The sequence below is a fragment of the Drosophila obscura genome, unplaced genomic scaffold, assembly GCF_018151105.1.
Source record: "Drosophila obscura isolate BZ-5 IFL unplaced genomic scaffold, ASM1815110v1 contig_96, whole genome shotgun sequence".
NCBI lineage: Eukaryota > Metazoa > Arthropoda > Insecta > Diptera > Drosophilidae > Drosophila > Drosophila obscura.
This window is the reverse complement of record NW_024542890.1, coordinates 1789681-1813112: the sequence shown is the minus strand read 5'-3', so window position 1 is coordinate 1813112 and position 23432 is coordinate 1789681. Positions and strand designations below refer to the sequence as shown.

General features: G+C 44.1%; 1 protein-coding gene across 5 annotated transcripts in view; it reads right to left on the bottom strand.

The window, feature by feature from the left end:
* Nucleotides 1–8410: 8410 nt before the first annotated feature.
* Nucleotides 8411–23432, bottom strand: part of LOC111070417 (neurotrimin) — a 49118-nt gene continuing 34096 nt past the window's right edge. For all 5 annotated transcript variants that reach the window (XM_022360932.2, XM_022360934.2, XM_022360933.2 and 2 more), the window contains 6 exons: nucleotides 20498–20690; nucleotides 20289–20417; nucleotides 10666–10785; nucleotides 9816–9986; nucleotides 9431–9486; nucleotides 8411–9296 (listed from right to left, as the gene is read on the bottom strand). In XM_022360932.2, coding sequence (XP_022216624.2) covers nucleotides 8841–9296; nucleotides 9431–9486; nucleotides 9816–9986; nucleotides 10666–10785; nucleotides 20289–20417; nucleotides 20498–20690 — 1125 coding nt within the window. In that variant the 3' untranslated portion in view covers nucleotides 8411–8840. The remainder of the gene's footprint in view (nucleotides 9297–9430; nucleotides 9487–9815; nucleotides 9987–10665; nucleotides 10786–20288; nucleotides 20418–20497; nucleotides 20691–23432) is intronic.

Genomic DNA, 23432 nt, shown 5'->3' with positions numbered 1-23432 from the left:
TTTGCTAATTATGGACTAGGATAAAAATTACTAAGAATAAATAAAGATAAAAGAGGAAAAAATAAAATTAAAATTACAAATTAAAATTACAAATTCCCTAAATCCAGATGAGAGTAAATATTATGTAATAAGATGTTGAGGGTTATTTCAGGGGATATAATATGTTAAAGGGATTTATAATTATTACGTAAGCCACGGAACGGTTCATGCTGGGGGTAGACCTGCATAAGGGAAATCGAATAGGCCGGAAGGTACGGGAATGTAACTGCGCAATCGATCTTTCCTAAAAGTGTTTGTGAGTCAACAATCCCGACAATAAGCTTGTGTACAAACATCACCCCATTGCACATTCTGTGATGGTGTAATGGGGAAGGTCGAGAAGTTTAAGCCCAGATCGGTGTAGTGGTGAAAGAGTCTGCCAGAGTTCCAGTTCAGGTTTCTAAGGGCGAACATTAAAAATTGTGTTTGAACTGATTCAATAAGAATTTGTTGAACTATACTCCAATATCGGACGAACTAAAGAGTGACATACGGATCGTCAAACTCCTTTGACCAGCGCTTGATAAACGCTAAAACTCCGCTTGCTTTCTTCCCTGTTAAAGCATAATGGCTGTTAAAACATTGCTTGCGATCGAAGAGCACTCCTAGGTCATTCGATTTTAAAATTCCACCCGGAACATGATGTCCTAGAGAATAGGGAACCAAATGAAGAGGTCTGCGGTGAAAGGTCATAACTTTGCACTTAGATTGGTTCAAAAAAAGTGAGTTATTCGAACACCAAATGTTTAATTCATCAAGGTCAGGTTGTAGGCGAGTATGCGAGTACCAATCAGAGAAGGAAAAACAGACTTTAACGTCATCAGCATACATTAATGTAGTTGAGTGCAGAATAACTTGAGGTAGGTCCTTTACAAACAGATTGAACAGCAGCGGACCTAAATGACTTCATTGAGGAACACCTGAGGTTACAAAACATTAGTAAACAAAACACGCTGTGCACGGCTCGACAGACACGACAATATCCAATTTATAAGATTTGTGGGAGAACCTAATAAGGACTGCCTGTGGATCGGCTAAATATGATTAACTGAATCGAAAGAATTGCTGAAATCTGTGAGAATTACATCCGTTTGCAAGCAGCTTTGATAGCCTCGCTTGATTAGAGACGAGAACTCTAGACGGTAAGTCGCTGTTGATCGATGTCTACAAAACCATGTTGCCATGGGGACATTAAACTACAGCATGCGTGTTGCAATTCACGAGTAACAAGTGGCTCGAGCAGAGATGAAATAAAAAGGAAGGTCAAAGATTGAGCACAATATTTTAGAATGCAGCTGGGAACTTTATCTGGACCCGCAGAGAAAGAGATGTTAATCGATGACAAGCCTTCAAAAACTTGCAAAAACTTGCATGGGGTAGAGGGGTTGGATAAGGGGTGGATGGATGCAATACCTTGGGCTGAATATTCTGTTTTATCAAGTAAATGAAGGGTAGGAGGGAACGCGTTAGACTTACATTTTGCGTTGCATATTTTAATTGGCAAGATTGACTGAAAAAAATGAGTAAACAACTCATTCTGAACGTGAACTTATTCATTATTTGTTTTTCTATAGTTCAATAGTTTCTTTAGTTTTCTATAGTTCAGTAAAATTTGGCCAAGATAATAGCTCTAATTTCACTCACTGCATAGCACTGCCAAATTGAATCGGTCATCTATGGAAGTGAATAAAATTGAGCTTCTGCTGTGGGGGGTTCACAGTGCTAAGCTGCTAAGCCAGCAACGAGAATGGGAATTTAATTAAGAGACAGATGTTAACAATTATTTGCATCGACAACTATAATTGCCGAAAAGAAGGCAAAACATGCGGAATTTTGTGAATATCAAACACACATTTGTATGATAAAATGGCATTGGCATGTGCATGTAATTGTGTGTGCTGCCATTTGAAATATAAATCTGTGAATTTTCAGTCCGCTGCAGCCTCATTATCCTGAAATTTTCACACAGAGTAACTTAAAGAAACTGAAAACCGAATTGCTGCTTTTTGGACAGCCTAATTGGTGCGAGAGGACTTTGATTTACTCGCATGTGACTCCTGTCGCTCGGCCTGCAATAATTATAGCTTGATGCGCTGCATGACGCGTTGGCCACAACGGAAATTTCAATGAATTTGCTGGCGACTGATTGTGTCCGCAACGGACTTGAAACTCGAGCTCCTGAGTGTAGAAATGTATTTTTGAGTAATTTCTCCTAATTGGAGTAACTTGACTCCCGGCCGACACAATTTGAATGTGATTTTCCTCCTGCTGGCTGCTGGCTGCTGACTGCTGGCTGCTGGCAGCTTCGGAGGCGCAAATTGCCATTGTGTTATGCAATTATAATTACATTTAAGTAAATAATTGAACTCATCGATTTCCCATGCCGCTATTTGTGGCCCCCCTGCAGTCAGCGGCTTGTGCAGCTTTGAGATGCAAGCTGACAGTTTGCTGTATCTCTCTCGGCAGCGCCAAGCAAGAGATACTCGTGCAGAGAGGAGTACTCGTTCGTATTTAAATGTATACGTTTATATGCACACACATACAGTATGTATGTATGTGTGGGAGCTGGGAATGGAGCTTGACAGTTTTGCATTTGACGTCGTCACGTGGCCGTGGCTGGAGCCATGGCTCCCTGCTATTCTTTTCCATCTGTACGTACTCTGCAGTCGAAGGGGGAGTGGGAGAGGGGAAAGGACATCAAATCATTAGCAGTGCATAAAGCGTGAAACCAGACACAGACATGTAGATGAATTTAAACTATTAGTGTTCGTGGAGAGGAGAGGAGAGGAGAGGAAAGAGTGGAGAGAAATGTCGCTTTGCCTGGTCCTGGCGTTGCTGCTGTTCATGCTGCTCCTCTTTCATCTGGATAATCTACTCCTGCTTGCATATAGTGTACACTGCCTGTGCATCTTCTGTGGGTCTCAACATTGTTGGACTCTCATCCGATTGCAAGGTGCATCCATCGTTAGGCAGCTGGATTCGCATTGGCTTTCTTCTGCTCATCTCTATCCCTGCTTTTGTTCTCGTTCCCGTTCCCATTCCCATTTCCATTCCCATTTCTGTTCTTGCTCTAATTCTGGTTCTGGTTGGTTGACATAACCCTGCACATTGTTACAAACGCAATCTTTGCTTCCTCTCTCCTCTGTCCCTATCCTTATACCTATCCCTGTTGCTGTACCGTGCCCTGCCTTGGCCTTTATTTGTGTCGTGTGAATATAAAAGATGCAAATGTAAAGATATTTTTTCCATTTTCATTTTTAGGCTGGAAGGAAGTGAGTTCCGGGAGTTCAGTTCTCTTGAGTTCTGCTGAGTGCAGTATGCACTGGAGATGGTGGTGGAGATGGTGAAGATGGGACAACATTGTCACACAATTTTATTCATTTTGTTACAGTACATATATGTACATACACACAATACATATATGTACACACATGTGTGTGTAAGTGTCTGTTGCTCTGTGGGTCTGCAATATAAATAACTCTGGTGGAGTTGTGTGCATATTTTGTGACTACAACTTAAAATAAATACAAAATGCTAGTTAGTTCTGGTCGTTGTTTTTGGCAGCCATCATTTGACCAACAATAGTGCTTGCATACATGGAAAATATTTGCACAGTTTGCATTTGCATTTTGCTGTGCATTTTGTTGTGCATTTTGTTGTGCATTTTGTTGTGCATTTTGTATTTATTCTTTACGAAACAAATCGAGCTCAAATGCCACTTGCCCCATGCGGATTCTTCGATCCGCCCACTCCATGGGTTCCACTCACCACCTCACCACTCCGGGCTTTCTCCTTTTCAATAATCAAGGCACGTACTTCGTGTGTGCGTGTTTGTAGCAAGTGCAAAAAGTTGCACTTTCCATCGGGGACACCCATTACGAGCCTATTGGCTGCAGTGTCCGAGTGCATTGAAATTGGGCTTGCACGGCGGCTGAAAAAAGTATGCGCAAAATCTCTGCATACTTTCAGGAATTCAATCGACTCAGGGTTTGGGGAGGGGGTGGCCGAAGTCATTGCCTACTCTGAGGCATTGCTGCACTTAAAGCCAAGCACGTGGGGCTTCATCAGTGCTTAAAACATAGCCACTAAAAATTAATTATATGTTTCATACTTTTTGGTTTCTCTCTTTCCCTGTGCCATTCCACGATATGCTGGGGAGCAGATAACTTAATTGCCACATAGATGATTCATAAACATAAGCTCACAGTTTTTCCAATAGCTCGGACATCGAATAAATATTACTCTGCATTTTAAAAAAATAAATATTAAGAATAGTGCTAAATATGGCAAAGGTTTTCCGTTTATTTTGCAATGCTCAAATAAAGTACAGTGGAATCTCACAAAAAGGATAAATAATATTAAAAAAAAATTAAAAATTGAAAATTACCAAAATATTCCAAATTAAATAATTAGTTAATTTTTCTACGATTTCCGAATTAAACTTTTCAGATATTAGCATAAGCCGCAGAACAAATTGTTTCTAATTTTTGGAGGTTCCACTGGAGTGACTTTGTGCCAATAAGTATGTTTGGGCCGAGACTGTGGATCCCATAAGCATGCTGTGAAAACGTCAACTGAATATTGATATCAGCTTTTTGTTATCTACTCGTTGTTAGCAACTATCATAAGCAAAATTTTAAATACTCGAACTGTGTTACAATGGATGATGCATACGTTAATTACATTCGCTTTTGCGTATCCAAACGCGAGGATTATGGACAGACGAGAAACGAATTGGTAAAGCAATCCATAATTATATGGAGCTATATGACGAGGGCGCAGAAACTTAAGTATGCAAACAATGCTCACTAAGGTACGAGTACGTGTATGTATCCAAATTAAACTGCTTTCGCACTGATTCATTATCGTTAAATAGAACAGAACGAATCCAACATCCTGCACCGGCAACTGGCTACGAGCAACTGGAACATCCTCCGACATCATCCAGCTTGATTCAACATCCATCCATCCAATCGAGATGCTTTTATGAATCGGTTGTGGATTGTAGAAACCAGACGCCTTCCCTCCTCTTAGCGATTTTGACTTTTAATTTGCCTTTGATCATGTATTTCGCGATTACCGAAGCTGAATTTATATTTATAATTAAAATTGGCAATTAACGTTAAAATTTTTGTATTTTGAGAAAATACACTGCACTGTTGAAATCGAGGCGTCCCGTCTTTTTTTTTTAGAAATTCAGCGCGAGGCAGTCCCAGCCACAAGTCGTACTTTATTCTAACATTCTGGCAGGTTAGAATATCTCATTTCCCAAGGGATCTCCCGGTCTCTTAATTTCTGCATCTGAACTTGAGTATTTTTCATTTTATATTCCTTTTTTTCGTCACTTGCATGCCAATCCAAGTACAAGTTTTGCCATTTATTCTATTCACAAGCATTTTCTATTTTGATCTCTTGCCTATCCGGCTAAGACTGGCCATCGATGGCCAAAAGCAACTTGAACACATTTTTAGCTGCGGAGCGCTGTAGCTTGCCCCAGAGAAAAAACTATGTGTGCATTGATATTACTTAAAAGAAACTATTAAGAATAAAGAGAATGTGTTGCATTCACGTTCGACAATTAAAAAAATGATCTGGAAAAATCTATTAATACATTTTATGTATGTATGAATCTGTCTCTATTACCATCTATCTATGTTGACTGTTTCGCTGCTCGAATTTAAAGTTTATGGGTCCTTCAAACTACTGCCCAAATCGAACTACATTCCACATATCTGTGGAATCGGAAACGCTTCCTTCTACCTGTTACATACGGGGTAAACTCAAAATATTTCTAGGTTTACTTACCTTACTTACCCAAGCAGGAGCAGCGAGAACCTGCAACTAAATAGGTTTCAGCCCTCCAACCCAAATCAGTTTATTGCAATTTCTTTCCATATATATTTATCTTTATTTTGAATTTATTTTTCAGTTTTTTTTTGTGTTGTTTTTTGTTTTGTTTGGGTTTTCCTGGTAGCTTGCACAGCTGAAATATTCTGGTGTATATCGGATTTTACAGTACAAACATTCGTTTTTGCTCATTTCTTATGTACATAAACACAAATCAAACTAAACTTTATTAATGTTACTTAAATGTGTTGAAACATGAATTTTTCGCATTATGCGGCACACATACATATGTACATAAATACATAAATATGTACATATGTGTATGTGTTTTTGTCTGTTTTCTTTTTTTTTTTTTTAATTTCCGATTATCGTTTGTCTTTGATTTGTTCTTTGACGTGTTGAATTTTTGTTGGATATTCCCATTGGTTGTGTATTATGCAATACGTAATTGTTGAATATTTGTATATTTAGTTTATGGTTTATCTTTGTATGGTTGTAGCGTAGTAGACATTGAATGCTTTACGATTTGAATGGTTTCTCTTGCTTCTGGCTGCTGGCTGCTGGCTTACGAATATTTCACGTTCACTTAGATATTATTATAGTTTTTCTTTTTCTTTTTTAGTTTCATATCCCTTCGTCTCGACTCGATTAGTTTCCTCTTTTTTTAGTTTCTTGGGGATCTGTTTTCCATCCCCCATATCTCTCTCTCTCATTCTTTTCTTTTCTTTCTTTTCTTTTTTTTTCTTTTTTTGTCCCGCTCCTGCCTGCCTGCATGGGTTCTCTGCGTACGAGTACGAGTATATATGGATATTTATTTGTTTCTTACACTTGTAGATTAAATGTATCTTTGATTTGCTAGGCGATATCGTTACTCTTTTTATCCACCAAAAAAAAAATATTCCCTATTAATAATTAACTTTAGTTTATTATATTTAAAATGTATCTCCTCATTTATATGTATGTATGTTTCTGCTCCTCTTGTTCTTCTTTCTTGTTTTCTTCCCCGCCTTTTCCCTGTGCCGTGCCTGCTTATACGAGTGCATATGTATCCTGGTACGTACGTATATGAGAGTCAGAGTACATCTGAGTAGTCAGCTTTGAAAGACTTGACTATCATGATCATGAGCTGGAATTGAGGGGTGGGTCGGGTCTGGGTTCTAGGTTCTAGGTTCTGGACTGGGGATATGTGGATTCTACATATGTACATATGTTCGTACGTACGTATGTATGGTGTCACTGGCATTACTGTAGGTATATTTTGGATATGAGCACACAAATTGTATTTTATTTACCTCTGTCTTTCCCTTACTTCTTGAGTTCTCCTTTCTGAGTTGCTTTTAATGCTTTTGGCACATTTAATTCTGTTTTTATTCTGTTTTTTCCTCCTCGTGTTCAACTTCTGTTGATTTACATATCATTTAAGCATGGAATTGACGCACACACATGTAGATATTGGATATTAATATTCACGTAGGGACTATGGGTGGTTCCTGTATCTTTATCTGTATCTTTACCTGCCTGTGTCTGTGGTCTGTGGCTGGGGATGCTCTAGTGGGAGTAGCTGGAGACCAAGTACCAAAAATATTATTATTTTCTTTGCAGTGAGCTGAACTAATACTTACAGGAATGGAGAATTCAGTGAACTGATTACTAATCAAGTGATAGAAATGGCAGCAGCTGCCCAAACGCCTGTACAGGCGTTCTTGTTCGCTCTTCTCTATTAAACTGAAGCAATTTTGGCCTTCGGGACACTCAGCTAGTTCATGGGATAGGGATATTGGATGGGGATGCACTTCAAGTGACATATTTAATTTAATTTGGCTCTCCCAAACATGAGTTGCCGCTATTCCAGCCACGCACAAGGGCTCCCAGTGAATGGTGTGGGGAAAGTGCTTCCGCAGTTGGCTTACATCTACTATGGAGAGACCCACGGATGTCCGCAGTTAGTCTTTTGAGCTATGCAAAGGAGACAAAAACAAAACGCGTCCAAAAATAGAACCATGACATCAACGGAAACGTTCTTCACATCACTACGAGTCTGAGTGTAGATATTTACAATTTATGGGTGTGCATTGTTCGTCTGAACATCTGCGATTAACGTTAAGTCTAGTCCATGACTATGACTGGGTTTCTTTCAGCTTCAGCTTCCTCCTCCTCCTCCTCCCCCCCTCCCCCTTTGAGCAGGCCACACTTATATACAGAACTCTGGATTAAACATAACTTATCTGCATACACAATACTATATGTATGTATATATATATATATATTTCTTCTAGAAAAAAAACACACGCAAAAACCAAACAACAAACTGAACTGAAGAGTTTCGCTTATAGGTTAGACAACTAGATCATTATCATTATCATTATCGATATCGATATCGATATATGTATGTATGTAAGTATGGGGTACACATGTAGATCGTTTTGTTAGTCGTACTTCAATGTGCACACTCCAGAGCAGCCATTGAAAAGCCATTCAAGAACCGAACACCGATAGATCTGGATATTGTTATATGTATGTAGTATATGTAGTTGATTTTTCTCTTTTTCTCTTTTTCTATTTTTCGTTTTTGTTCTCTTTCTTTTTTTTCATTTTCCACTAACGAGGTAACATTTAAACGCATTTTCTTTTCCACTTAACTACGAAACTTTAGTTTTTCCACTTGCTTTTGATTTAATATTCATTCAATTTGGCCTGCTCCTTTTCTTTTTCTCTCCCTCTGTCTCTGTCTGTCTCCCCCTCCCTCCCTTTGTAATTAGCAAGATGATTAGGTCGATGATTTATGCTCCGACTTTCCAGTCTCGTGTGGAAACCACGAGCGAACAGAGAGGGTGGCAACAACAGAGAGAGAGAGAGAGAGAGAAAGAGAGTTGGAGCGGAGGTGAACTAGCTCCTTCCCTGGGCCCCCATAATCGCGTTTTGTATAATTACAATTGAATTAAGCTATAATAATCTTACTTTGTTGCCGGTGTTCGGTTTAATCCTTCCACGCTCCAGCCGATGCCATTTGGCCCGGCCCCGGCTCCGGCTCTGGTCGTCGTCGCTGATCTCTCGCAGAACTCGTGCTCCGCGTCCCCAGCCCCATTCAGCTCAAGTCTCAAATTCGTTTCCTTTGTGTCCTTTTGTCTGGCGCCCTTTGTGTAAAAAAACATTGTTGCCGCCGCCGTTGTGGTTGTTGGTGCCACCGCCTCTGCTGTCCCTGTCGCTGTCGTGGCTAATAATACCAATAGGGCTAATATAAATGTCTTGATTAGCTGTATTGTACGCTGCGAGGCTGCTGGGACGCGGGTCGAGTCTGCTGAGCTGCCCAGCTCCGGCTCCTGGGTGCGGTCCTTGTACAGACGCCCGTTCTGGTTGCGTGAGCCCTCCTCGTGCCTGTTCTCCTTGTGCCGGTTCTCCACCTCGTGCCGCTGCATCCAAACAGAGAGAGAGAGAGAGGTTGTATTTGGTGCTTGGCCAGGACTTCCGAACAGAAGTACTCGTTGTTGTGGTGTGGAAGTGACATAACCAGCACTTCGATCCCAATCTAAAACTGAATCCTTACCGTTACTTCGTTGATATCGTCATCGCGCATCTGCTTCCTGCCGGGACGTTCCATTTCTGTGGAAGTGAAATCATCGATCATTGATGAAGAACGGACGATTATGCCAGGTACTCAAAGGGCAGAGAAATATATGTTTAATTTATGTTTGAGGATAAAGGAAGAGCAAAACATTCCACTCTTGCCCCAATCAAGCGAAATTGAGAGAGCTCCGCGCTCTGCATTGCCCGCCTGCCCCAATTGTGGAAAATTTGTGCCGAGTGATACATTTGTTGTACGATATTTAAGCTCTCTTTTTGATGGGTGAATGAAATGTTTGAGCTTTCGATTTCCAGTACAAATACATATGTATGTGTATACCCTTTGGGTGTTTTAATAGGTCACTCACCGTATAGTCGAATGGTGCCTTCGGTGTCCCCGATGCTGTTCTTGGAGATGCACTTGTAGCCTCCGAAATCGCTCGACTGCAGCCGCTTAATGTGCAGCACCATCTCCATGGAGTACATGTTGTGCTCCTTCTCGGTGAGGGCATAACGATCGCCGGCAATAATCATTTCGCCTGCGGCAGAGCATAGAGCAGACGATGAAAACGAGATGAGATGTGATGTGATGGGATGTGATGGGATGTGATGAGGTGTCACCAGGTGTGAATGGAGTCATGAATACGAAGCAGGGCCAAATGGAGGAGACAAAACCAAATGAGTTTAAGTTACGGTAAAAGAGAGCACAGAGCAGAGAGAGGAGAGAGGAGAGTGGAGAGAGGAGAGTGGGCATGAAGCATGAAACACGGAGAATGCTCTTGATGAGAAGTCGAGCCATTGATGATGACATTTCTGCCATGGCTGCTGAACGTTTCACGTTTACGCTGTGGCTCCTGTCACGTTTGCAATATACGTCAAATGCACTTGACAAAAGAGCCATCCAGGAAAACTCCTCTCCACTCCTCGCCACTCCACTCCACAACTTTCTCTCTCCCCTATCCACTCTCCACTCTCCTTACTCCTCTCTCTCCATGCCACTCTTCTTAACAACAAAATATTTCAGCGTCAAACACGAACCAAATAAAGACAAATTGCGGCATTGAAAGGTTTATAAAGTTTCAACGACTTTACCAAACTTGGAAATGCTAAATGAAAAATTCAATTCGTGGCCAATGCATTGGTGGCAGGGCAACCTTTGGCTGCCACTGCCACTGCCATTGCCACTGCCACTGCCAATGCCACTACTCTCAGGCTTACCATTCTCGCGCTGCCAGTAATTGATGGCCTTTGGCGATGCCTCGACATTGCAAATTAATGTGACATCCGTTAGGACCGGGGCGCCGACCAATTGATTTGGCACTTGAACCAGCGGATGAACTGCGAAAGAGAACCAGAAAAAGCAAAAGGAGAAAGAGAAAGAGGTAGAATGGGAGTTAGTAAGTTGGTTATGCCAATCCCAATTGTTAGCCCATCAGCTGCTGTGACCTTGTCCCACGCCCACGCCCCCAACCGGGCTAGACTGGCAATTAAGCCCCAATGGACCCAAGTTCGGTCCTGGTCCGGGTTCTCCTCCCAATCCCACTCCCACCCTCACTCTTCAACCCTTTTACGAGACGAATCAAGCTGCTCGTTTCGTCTGCGTCTCCCTCTCGTTGTTGGTTAATGCCAGCAACAGCTCCGAACACCAAAAACAACAACTGATACGATTTTAATTGAAAATGAATTATTTTGTTGTTAGAGAGCCAACAATCCTGGCCAACAATCAGAGTCGGGCTAACCGTCGGTCCATCGTTCTCGCCCAGTGGTCATGGCCAGTGGAAAGGCAAAGCATCTGGAATTTTTCTCCTTTTCTGATCCCATTTTTGCTGTTTTTCCATCCTCTTGATACACTCACTTGGCTATGGCTTTTGTCGATGGGAATTGGCTGCTTCAACCATTGGCACGATGATCCCTCAGGGGCTTAACGAATCTTTCATTCAAAACGATTCACTGGATAATGCGGCAATTGTGGATTCCTAGCTGTTCTTTATTCGTTCATCTTTCATTTATTTACATATATGTATGTATCCGTGAGGTAGATTAATGCCGTGTACTTTCAATTGCAAAGAATTTTCCTAGTTCTCCTTTCCCTTCTGTGTTCACTTTATTTTACGTGGAATATCCCGGTTAGGGCATTCAGAGTTCACCGTAGTCATTGTATTCTTTTCGGCTTTTGCCCTTTGTGACTTTAACCATGTTTTTCGTGTCGTGTTGAGATTTTTTACGTACATTTTTTCTTTATTTGCCGTCATTTGTTTCCTCTTTTTTGTCGCTCCTTTTATCTCCATCTAGCCGCTGTCTTTGAGGCTGTCTTGGTTGGCTAGAGCGAACAGCACGGCAGAGCCAAGGGCCATAGGACCCCGTACCAAAGCCAGCTCGGGGCCAGCCACTCGCCGTCATTGTTTTTTGGTTTTTCAACTTTGGTCTTCTCGTCCGCAGGCAGTGGCAGGGGCAGGGGCAGGGGCTGACCCTGCTCCCTCGCCGTGGCAGCTGGTGGCCATCCGCTGCCGTTGGCTGTGTTCGAGCGTTCATTATTGGTCAATTTATTGGATTTGTGCATGCTCCACTCTACATTCCCCCATGTCAGTCCGTGTCAGTACTTCTGTCCGTGTGTGGCCGAAGGAAGGCTTCTCCCTGCTACTTCGCTGGGAATAGTGCAGCATATGTCGTGTGTTGTTTCTGTGGTGTGCTGTGCCCTCCCAGCCACCACGCCCCGCGGTAGCCTACCACTTATTGAAAATTCAATTTTCCCTAATAGAGTTTTGTAGCAGGCAGCTGGTACGTAGCTGGTTCCAGCTACTCAAAGACTCAAAGATGCAACGGCCGAAATGGTAAATATTCTTCAAGGACCTCTGACCGAGCAGTTATACGAGAGAGGGGAGAGGAGAGACTTAGAGACACAATCATTTTCCTGCTGGATTTTCCATTTATTCGCATTTCTTAATGGCTAAATTCCACTTCGAATCCTTCGAGTCTAGCCCGAGAATTCGGTGGAGCTGCTCTCAGTGGTGCTGTCGCTGCTAGCGGGGGTGCTGCTCTCAGTGGTGCTGTCGCTTTCAGCTGTGGTGCTGCTCTCAGTGGTGCTGTCGCTGCTTGCAGGGGTGCTGCTCTCAGTGGTGCTGTCGCTTTCAGCTGTGGTGCTGCTCTCAGTGGTGCTGTCGCTTTCAGCTGTGGTGCTGCTCTCAGTGGTGCTGTCGCTGCTAGCGGGGGTGCTGCTCTCAGTGGTGCTGTCGCTGCTAGCGGGGGTGCTGCTCTCAGTGGTGCTGTCGCTTTCAGCTGTGGTGCTGCTCTCAGTGGTGCTGTCGCTTTCAGCTGTGGTGCTGCTCTCAGTGGTGCTGTCGCTTTCAGCTGTGGTGTTGCTCTCAGTGGTGCTGTCGCTTTCAGCTGTGGTGCTGCTCTCAGTGGTGCTGTCGCTTTCAGCTGTGGTGCTGCTCTCAGTGGTGCTGTCGCTTTCAGCTGTGGTGCTGCTCTCAGTGGTGCTGTCGCTTTCAGCTGTGGTGTTGCTCTCAGTGGTGCTGTCGCTTTCAGCTGTGGTGCTGCTCTCAGTGGTGCTGTCGCTTTCAGCTGTGGTGCTGCTCTCAGTGGTGCTGTCGCTGCTAGCGGGGGTGCTGCTCTCAGTGGTGCTGTCGCTGCTAGCGGGGGTGCTGCTCTCAGTGGTGCTGTCGCTTTCAGCTGTGGTGCTGCTCTCAGTGGTGCTGTCGCTTTCAGCTGTGGTGCTGCTCTCAGTGGTGCTGTCGCTTTCAGCTGTGGTGCTGCTCTCAGTGGTGCTGTCGCTTTCAGCTGTGGTGTTGCTCTCAGTGGTGCTGTCACTTTCAGCTGTGGTGCTGCTCTCAGTGGTGCTGTCGCTTTCAGCTGTGGTGCTGCTCTCAGTGGTGCTGTCGCTGCTAGCGGGGGTGCTGCTCTCAGTGGTGCTGTCGCTGCTAGCGGGGGTGCTGCTCTCAGTGGTGCTGTCGCTTTCAGCTGTGGTGCTGCTCTCAGTGGTGCTGTCGCTTTCAGCTGTGGTGCTGCTCTCAGTGGTGCTGTCGCTTTAGCTGTGGTGCTGCTCTCAGTGGTGCTGTCATTTCAGCTGTGGTGTTGCTCTCAGTGGTGTATCGCTTTGAGCTGTGGTGCTGCTCTCAGTGGTGCTGTCGCTGCTTAGGGTGCTTCTAGTGGTGTGTGCTTTAGCTGTGGTGTTGCTCTCAGTGGTGCTGTCGCTTTCAGCTGTGGTGCTGCTCTAGTGGTTGTCGCTGCTTGAGGGTGCTGCTCTAGTGGTGCTGCTTTCAGCTGTGGTGCTGTCGCTGCTTGCAGGGGTGCTGCTCTCAGTGGTGCTCTTTAGCTGTGGTGCTGCTCTCAGTGGTGCTGTCGGGGTGCTGCTCTCAGTGGTGTTGTCGCTTTCAGCTGTGGTGCTGCTCTCAGTGGTGCTGTCGCTTTCAGCTTTGGTGCTGCTCTCAGTGGTGCTGTCGCTGCTAGCGGGGGTGCTGCTCTCAGTGGTGCTGTCACTTTAGCTGTGGTGCTGCTCTCAGTGGTGCTGTCGCTGCTTGGGGGTGCTGCTCTCAGTGGTGCTGTCGCTTTCAGCTGTGGTGCTGCTCTAGTGGTGTGTCGCTTTAGCTGTGGTGCTGCTCTCAGTGGTGCTGTCGCTGCTAGCGGGGGTGCTGCTCTCAGTGGTGCTGTCGCTTTCAGCTGTGGTGCTGCTCTCAGTGGTGCTGTCGCTGCTAGCGGGGGTGCTGCTCTCAGTGGTGCTGTCGCTGCTAGCGGGGGTGCTGTTGCTGCTGGAGCTGCTCTCTGTGGTAGAAGTGATCCGGGGGAAGGGCCAGAATGGTGGACGACGACCTGGGGGACGACGACCTGGGGGACGACGTGGCGGAGAACCTCCTGGTCTACCGAAACCACCTGGTCCACCGAATCCACCTGGTCCACCGAAACCACCTGGTCCACCGAATCCACCTGGTCCACCGAATCCACCTGGTCCACCGAAACCACCTGGTCCACTATAGCGGCCAGGGCCTCCATAGTCACCGCGGCCCCAACGACCACCTGGACCGCTTTGACCACCAGGACCGCTCAGAGCGCGACTCCTAGCGCCACCGCCGCCGCCGCCGCCACCGCCTCCGCCGCCACCGCCACCGCCACCACTGCCGCCGTCGCCGCCACCGCCACCGCGTCCTCCACGACCACCACCACCACCGCCACCACCACCACCACCAGGACCTCCCTGGGCGATGGCCACAGCTATAAGGGCCAGGAGAACAATTCCAATGTAGATACGCATGCTTAGTCTTAGATGGCAATCCAGATAAGCGACTGACTCTACCGTCCACCGGATCACCTTTTATAGCCAAGTTTAAAGCCTTCTCTCGGCCGCTGCGTCATGCTGACGTCAAAATAGTGGCATATTTGTTGTGTGTATAGCTGGAACATGGCCGAAACCACCGAGAAAGAGCCAGCCAGCTAGACAGTCTCGCCATCGGCTGGCAATGGAATCCCTAAAATCGAACTATAGCTGCATTATTTTTGTTGTTGTTGTTGTTCCATTCTCTAATCAACGGAGTGGGTTTTCCAGACGCGGCTGAACAGCTGTCGACTGTTTGACTTGGCCGTTGTTTTCTGTTTGGACACTTCTAGCCGATGCGGGACGGGTGCGAGTGGGCGCCGCCTGCGTGAGTTGCAAGATAGGTGGGCATGGGCATGGGCCTGGGACTGGGCCTAGGACTGGGACTGGGCCTGCGATGGAAAGTGGTTTCCAAACAAAACAAAACATTCATTTTCATATCTTAAACATGAGGAATTTTTAGCATTTGGGGCAAATTTATATTCAGTCGGAAGCCAAAACTGTGGAGTTTATAAAGTACAAAATCTATTAACTGATCGGAAAGTGTACGAACGAGTATGTACCTTTTGTATTGTAAAACGAGAAGGAACGTGTGAGTCGCTTCTGGGGACGCGACTCTACTTATACCGGTACTCAGTATATACATTTTTGAGCTTATGATATTTTAGAATTTTATTTTTATACCCGTACTCAAAAAAGAGTTAAGGGGTATATTAGATTTGTGGTAAAAGTGGATGTGTGTAACGCAGAGAAGGAAACGTTTCCGACCCCATAAAGTATATATATTCTTGATCAGCATCAATAGCCGAGTCGATATAGACATGTCTTTCTGTCCGTCTGTCTGTCTGTCCGTCTTGTTGAGCGCCTAGATCTCAGAGACTATAAGAGCTAGGGCAACCAAATTTGGTTTCCAGACTCATGTGATATCACACTGCTACAAGTGTATTTCAAAATTTCGCCCCGTCCACTTCCGCCTACACAAATGACGAAAATCTGTGGCAGGCACATTTTTTAAAGATACGATAAAACTAAAAACGCAGTATCGTAGAAAATGCCCATATCTACCAGATTGCCTAATCTGAATCAGATCGGATCATAATCATAGCCAGAATGAAGAAATTAATTTTCTGTTGGTTCCCTCTCCTTCTCCAGCGCTGCTGACGCTTCTGATTCTCTTTCTCGCTCGCACACTCTGCCGCGTTCAGTGCGCGAGCAACCCCTAACGGAGGAGTTGTAGAATATAAATGGTACATGTACAATCTACATGTTAGATGTGGAATATACATTGTAGATGTAAATAACAGATGTAGCAAAAAAATGTAAAATGTAAAATTTTTTTTTTTCTAAAATTCAAAAAAATCATATGTCAAAAATGTATTTACTGACTAGTACGGGTATAAGTAGAGTCGCGTCCCTAGAAGCGACTCACACGTTCCTTCTCGTTTTTTTTTTAGTTACTGTTAAAAAATTAACGATTGGTGAAAATCAAGAAGTTCAGCTGAGGTTGATATATATATGTATATAGTATATAGATATATATTTAGTTAGGTTAGGTTAGGTTAGGTTGAAGCGGCTGTGGACTGTAGACCCGACACACCTAGCCGGCTCAGCCCGTTGTGATACCGTATTACGTTCCCTCTCCCTCGTGAGACCCTATGTTATCCATTATCCCATCCGGATGCCCTTATGAAGCCTGCGATCCGTCTGGGACTGATTGTAGACATGTCCGAAATGTCAGTTAAAGGACCCCAAGGAAAAAGAGCACCAGAGTTGCAGTCTCCTTCTACTGAGAGCCGGACAGGAGCAGAACAGGTGTTCCACAGTCTCCTCCTCGTCCTCATCTCTACAGCTTCGACAGAAGTCGTTATATGGGGCGCCCAGCCTGCTTGCATGTGTGCCTATTAGCCAGTGTCCCGTGAGAGCGTATGACTGAGCTGCACCTACTCCTACTGAGTTTGAAAGCTCATCGTGCGCTTCTTATTGATATTAGGCCATGTTTGCCGAGTATGCAACATAGTGACACGGTTTGCCATCTGTCATTTATTAATCGCTTAAAGTGTTCTTTTATTTAATTTTAGGTGGCCATTGGCATACCAAACCTCCTTATCATGGAGAGGGGATTGTTGTGCCAGCTCTGGCCAGCTCATCCGCTATGCAGTTGCCTTCAATGTCCTGATGACCGGACCCATATTAGGCTGATGACGAACTGATAAGCCACCATGAAGAGATTTGCGACAGTTTGCCACGGGCCGAGCTTGATGTTATCGCATTCAGCGATTTGATCGCAGCTTGGCTATCACTATAGATGTTTATATGAGTTGCCAGGGGCTATTTCCTGAAGACAGCTCAAAGCCTCCTTGATCGCTATGACTTCTCTTGGAAGACACTGCAGTGATCCGGGAGCCTGAAGGACTGTCTTATGTTAGCTGTTCGGAGTAGATCCCCTCACCTTGTTGTCAGCTTTGAGCCATCAGTAAAGATTCGAATGGCTCCTTTTACAGGTGGTCCCTCAAGCCAGATGTTTCTGTGAGGGATGATTGTCTCGAAGGGGGTATCTGTATACTCCCTCGGAACGCAGTAGTCCGTTTTTGTAGGGACGATTTTGTTTCCATTAGGATGGACGCATGACCGGTGTGATGTGACACCCATTGGTAGAGTCTCTAAGACGGATTGCTCCATTTCTGCCTGCTCCTTACCTGCAAGGTCAAGCTCTGCAAGCAACGCATCCGTTGGTGTTGTACTGAGAGCTCCACTGATGAGGGGCCGCAGTGCGCTGCACCTTGCCCAGTTGTTTAGTGATGGTCCCCTTCGATAGGGCTGGCCACCACACTGCGACTCCGTAGAATGTAAAATTTTTGCCAGGTAAATACATTGGACTATTCTTGGGTTCATGCCCATCTTAGCCCAATGGCTTTCTTGCAAGTGTAGAGTGCTATCGTAGCCTTCTTCACTCTGTCTTTGATGCTCAGGTTCCAGCTAAGTTTTTTGTCAATTACCAACCCTAAGTAACTGGCACTGTCGCTGAATGAGAGCCTACATCCGTTTATAAGGGTTGAGGGACGGGATTTTGTATTTGGTTGTAAACAATACAAGTTCCGTTTTAGAGGGATTGATTCCCAGTCCACGCGACTTTGTCCATTCTGAGAGTCGCGCGAGCTTTGCGGACATTAGATCGCAGAGTGTTTGAGGAAAATTGGCAACGAAGTCCCCGTACCACCTTGCAGCCCCCCCCTTCCAGGTCACACAGTATCTTATTGACTGCTATGTTCCATAGAAGGAAACAGGACACCACCTTGCGGGGTGCCTCTGTTGCATACCTGACTGAGTGGACGACCCATTGATGATGTCACTGTCCTGCATGTGAGCAATTGATCTATGAGCATCATCAAGTGACGATCCACTCCCAGGTCAGTCAGGGCCTCTGTGATGGCTATTTAGTTAACTAGTTCGCAAAAACTTGTGCAGGTTTTTTACTGCCAATAACTGATTAATGACGATATGAATGGTATCAATATATATGCAATAGATTTCACCAATTATCCAACTCATTTAGCAAAAAAGTTTTTTGGTTCTGGCCCTGATTGTCCTGCTGGTGGCAGTTCTCGTCTGGCTAAAAGTCGAAATAAACTAGATTGTTGTTGGTTTATATTTAATTCGAATGGGCATTTGTGTTGTGTGTTGTGTGTTTTACTGTTTTAACACACACATAATAAAAAATTTCCTTTTCTTTTCAACATTAAAAAATGTTTGGAGATAGCAGTCCATCAGAAAAAGGCTTTGGGCTTTGGGCACAAAGTAGACGTACCCACAGATAGGCAATGGCAGCACCTGAGCCCGAACTCGTCTTTTCTTCAGGCAGTTAAGGACTCCTCCTTCAAGAGCCCTCACCTACTTGGCAGTGGGCCAAGTCTTTAAGTTCCCACACCTTTTTAGCGGTGATGCACGTCCCGCCCCTGCACGGCAAAGCCCAGGGATCCACTTAATTTTCTGATTAGAATCAATCAAGCAGTGCAAGCAGTCGCCGAGGGTTGCGAAGTCACACAATGACAAAAAATCAAAGGCAAAGCTCTCACGCAGCCACTTAGTCAATGAGCAGGCGATGGACAGAGAGAGAGAGAGAGAGAGAGAGGAAGAGGAGCCACAGTCGACTCTCTTTCAACACTTACGTACGCATGTACGTATGTGCATGTGCACATGTTGTATGTACATGTGGATTTTTAAATTGAAATTGAGCCGGAGGATGCTTCGACTTCTGTGCCAATGTCAGCGGGAGCTGAGAGCGACCAAAGGAGAAAGCCAAAGCAATAACGGAACAAAGGAACAAGTGGAAAGCATCTTTATCGATGGTGAAAGAGGACAGAAAGGGAGAGAAAGTCAACGAAGGTCCCGCCAACTGATGGAAATGAAATGACAAAAGAAATGAAATGAAAGAAGCAAAAAAAAAAAACTTGCAAAACGAATTTGTGGCATAGATAAAATAAAAATGAAAATTAATTTTTGCGGCACACAGTACGAAAGGGGGAGACAGCGTGTGTGTGTGTGTGTGTGTGTTTGTGTGCGTGTGTGTGGGTGGGTGGCAAGATGTTCCAACTCTCGAAAAGTAGCGAAACATTTTCACGCCCGTGTCAATATAATTTCCAGATAAGATCTTGTCTTCCGCCAAGTTGCTGCTTCATACTCTCCCACCCCCCGCCCACTACCCACCATGTCTTACCGACCTATGTACACATACGTATGTATGTCTCCTTATGTATGTAGTATGAGGGCCTATTTATGTTTTACCTTAACCTCCTCTCTTTCTTCTGCTTGCCAAAACCTCCTCGGACTGGTGTGCGACTGCTTGCAAGACGAGCGTTTTACCTGCTTCTACTGCTTGCCAAAATGTCGTCGTTCGAACTTTTGCCCCTTTTGAAAATTTCATTAACTTTGATGCAGGACAGGGACAGGGACAGAGACAGAAAGCGAGCATATAAGAGGGTTGTGGTGCACGGGAAAAAGTGCGGGAACTGCCCTTAACAATTACACCACACACACACACAAACCCATCCATACATGTACATATGTATGTACGAGTATGTACATACACAGAAGCACATGGTGAATGCTCCTTAAAGTTTTACAACATGAACGTGACGTTGCTGGCTGCTATCCACCCTGCCACCGGGCTGCTGTCCTAATGCATTTGGAAAGTTTACCGGCCACGTGAAGGAAGCTGCCGGATATCGGAACGGAAACACTTGCAGTTGGCGCTCATAGCGTTATTGCTGCGGTTCTGTTCCTGTTTCTCTTCCTGTTCCTTCCCAATACATACAAACATACACGCACATATGGTGGCACGCACATCATATCCGACTCGGGCTATAAGTTACCATTATGATTATTATGGTGCATTAGCTCCTTCCCTGCCGGGCCCCATAAATCAAAGGAAATCATTTTCTTTGCGCCACCAGCAGGTGGCACCACCCATTCATCATCTACAGTCGCTTGCAGTTTGTTTTGGGCTCTTGGTATGGGTTTCGAAAGGGATACTCACAGTGCACCTGTAGCTTCATCCGTTTGCTCACCGATGGCGGCACTCCGTTCGAGGCGATGCACATGTAGGCGCCCATTTCCGATCGCGTGACTTTGGAGAGCGTCAGCATTTCGCCTTCGACGGACGGGGCTGAATGGATTGATATGCGGTTAGTTAGTCACTTTATTCTAGTCTCCCCGTGGAGTTCATTGGATGGACGGATGGCTCACCCTTGGTCTTCTGGTGCCCGGCGTGCCGTGCTATAATCTCGCGTCCGTCCTCACGGCGCCAGGTGATCCGCGGCTTTGGATGCCCGCGGGCCCGGCACACGAGCTTGGCCGCACCGCCCTCGGGTACCATCAGGTCGCCAGAGGTTTCCTCGTTGATAATGTCCGGTGGTATGACCACCTCCAGGGTGGCTGTCTGTAAGTGAACAGAGAAGGGCGTCGAAGGAATTAGTATGAGATTAATTTCCATTCCATTTACTTCGATAGTCTCTACTACCAAAATGCCATTATAAGCAAGGAATTCCCAGTACGAAATACCACTCCTGAACAGCACTAAACAATGGGCCAGAATATTGTTCTATTGGTTCAATTGTTTGCATAATGCCACCAGCAGCCACTCCCTAATCACTTACTCTATGGGCATTTCACCTTCAATTATCGACATCGAATAAAGAGCTTAACTATTTTGTTTGTAAGTAAACTGCACTCCGAAAGTAATCCTGTTAGTACCTTGAGCCAGCTCAATGTACAGTTGGCGCAAAACAATATCTGTGCATTCCGAACCCTTATTCTAAGCTTTCACCATTCAAACAGGTGAAGGTGTACATATCTATACAAATTTATTGTAAATTAAACATTGAGCAAAAAATTATGTTTGTTTGCCTTGCCTTACTTTTCACGCAAGCATCAATGATTTCGCTTAAATCTAAAGCTTATGCTGCTTTATTTTAAATTGCTATTAGCAATAAATGACGGAGTCCATCTTGGGCTACAGTGTTTTTTAAATAGTATTGTATTATTCTTAATTTGTTTAAATATCTTTTAGCTTTAAATCCCCCTATCCAGATCAAAATATTTATGAGTTTAAAAAATCAGAATCGAAAAAAGTAAAGTTTTATATGATTTTAAAAGCATAGAACCATGGGGGAACATCCTGGAACAGGATAAATTTTTATTACCAATATTTTTTAAAATAAATTTCTTTCCTAACCTTGCATTTTAAATTTGTATGATAAATAAAATATCAGAAAACAAGAGTTACTTTTTTAATTATGCAAATCAGGATTTAATTTTTGTTTTCTTTTTTTATTATAAAAAACATTATCTGTTAATTATGAACTACGATTAAGATATTATAATAATATAGAATTAGCCAGAAAAAGGAGTTTTATAAATTTGATAAATTTAGCTCTTTTTTAATAGTTTTAGGGGTATATCGGGGGATATGTTATGGCAAGGGGAATTACAATTCTAGCAGAGAACCCGGAAAGGTTCATGCTGGGCGTATTTTAATCTACGTACTCGTAAGTGTGGGCCGAGTGTGGCTATCCGATTACGGGTAGGTCTGAATGGAACCGCAAGGTAAATCTGACCCAAAAGAGTTTGTGAGGCCACAACTAATAATATGTATTGGAATACAAAATATTTTAATATGTATGTTAGAGAGACTTTGGGGAAAAACATTGATCAAAAATCATCCTTCTTATAGAAGATATGAATTAGTGAAGATAATGATTAAAAAAAATACCAAAACAAAATAACGAAGAATTCTGCTGATTTGAATATGTTTTAACATCAAAGTAAATTAAAAAATACATAAGCCAATGGGTTAAAATACTTTCAATAAAATAGTAACAGGGCAAAGGCTAATGCAAATTTTTTTTTGTTTTTGACTTTCAAATTATTTTTGCATGGTATTTATGTATTATACGATCTTGCATAAACTTAATGAAGGTTTACTTAAGGTTTGCTAATCAGAGTCCGCGGCTCCTGATATTGGTGGCCCCTGAGCTTGGTGCCCCTAGGCAGCTACGCCACTCAATAACTAAATCACTTGCCCCATTTTAACGTGCATAGCTAACTCTGTTTAAGGTACAGTCTGTTCAACGATTTATACTAAACACTAATCGATAAATTCGTTCTTGCTGTTGAATACGTTTCCGTTAATCGGTTGTGGTCAGTGTTGGTCAACGATTTAGCGGAACGAGTAGACAAATTGTCTCATTATGCGGCTATTCTATAGTTATTTTTCCGTTCTTCTATGGCTCTCTTTTCCTCATTCGTGGCAGCGTGGTGGCTGTTTTTTACATTTGTTTCATTCTGCGGTTGTTGACTCCCACCAGCAATAACCGAATTGCTGCTATCATTGTCGTTGTCATTGTCATTGTCATTGTTCCCGCTGCAGTTGACAGTTGTGTCATAAAATAAAGTTGACGGCAGAGAGAAAAAAGAACGAAAAAGTAAAAAAAAAATGAGGGGAAAAAAAGGAAAGCTCCAAACGAACCAAGCGCGAAATTTATACTAAAGATGGAAAGAGAGAGTGGGAGAGAGATAGACAAAGAGAGAGAGAGTGAGCGAAATGAGGGGGTGGAGCAAAAGGGTAAGGAAATGGAAAAGGCTTGAAAGGCAGGACAGCAAGCAGGCGAAAAGAACCAGAGGGAGATGTGAAGCCTGTTTGCTTTTTATTTGTCTCATATTTGCTTTTCACTCAATTCGCTTTGTTAGGTTGATTTTATTACAAGCCCATGGGTGGAACCGGAAGGGAATGTGAAGGGTGGGGGGTTCGGTTCGTCCCACCTCCATCCCCCACAATTCAGTTGCACATCCGCCCCATCATCACTCGTACAGCATAAACGAAATGAAATTGAAAACGCAATCGTTTTGCACATGTCGAGCGAGAGCGTTTAATGACAAAAATAAATAACAACCGCACTGGTGATGCACCGTTGACGTCATCAAACCCGGCTCCGGTGTGTGTACATTTGCACGGGTGTTGGGGAGAAAGAGTTTAAGTGTGGGCGGCTCATGTGACGCTTTTCCTCTCACTACTCTACTCTACTGGAGTCGAGCAGAGTAGAGTTGCGATTTTTTATACGAATATACCGGGCCCCTGTTTGCCTACCTATACAACCACCCACCCACCCTAGAGTAATACATT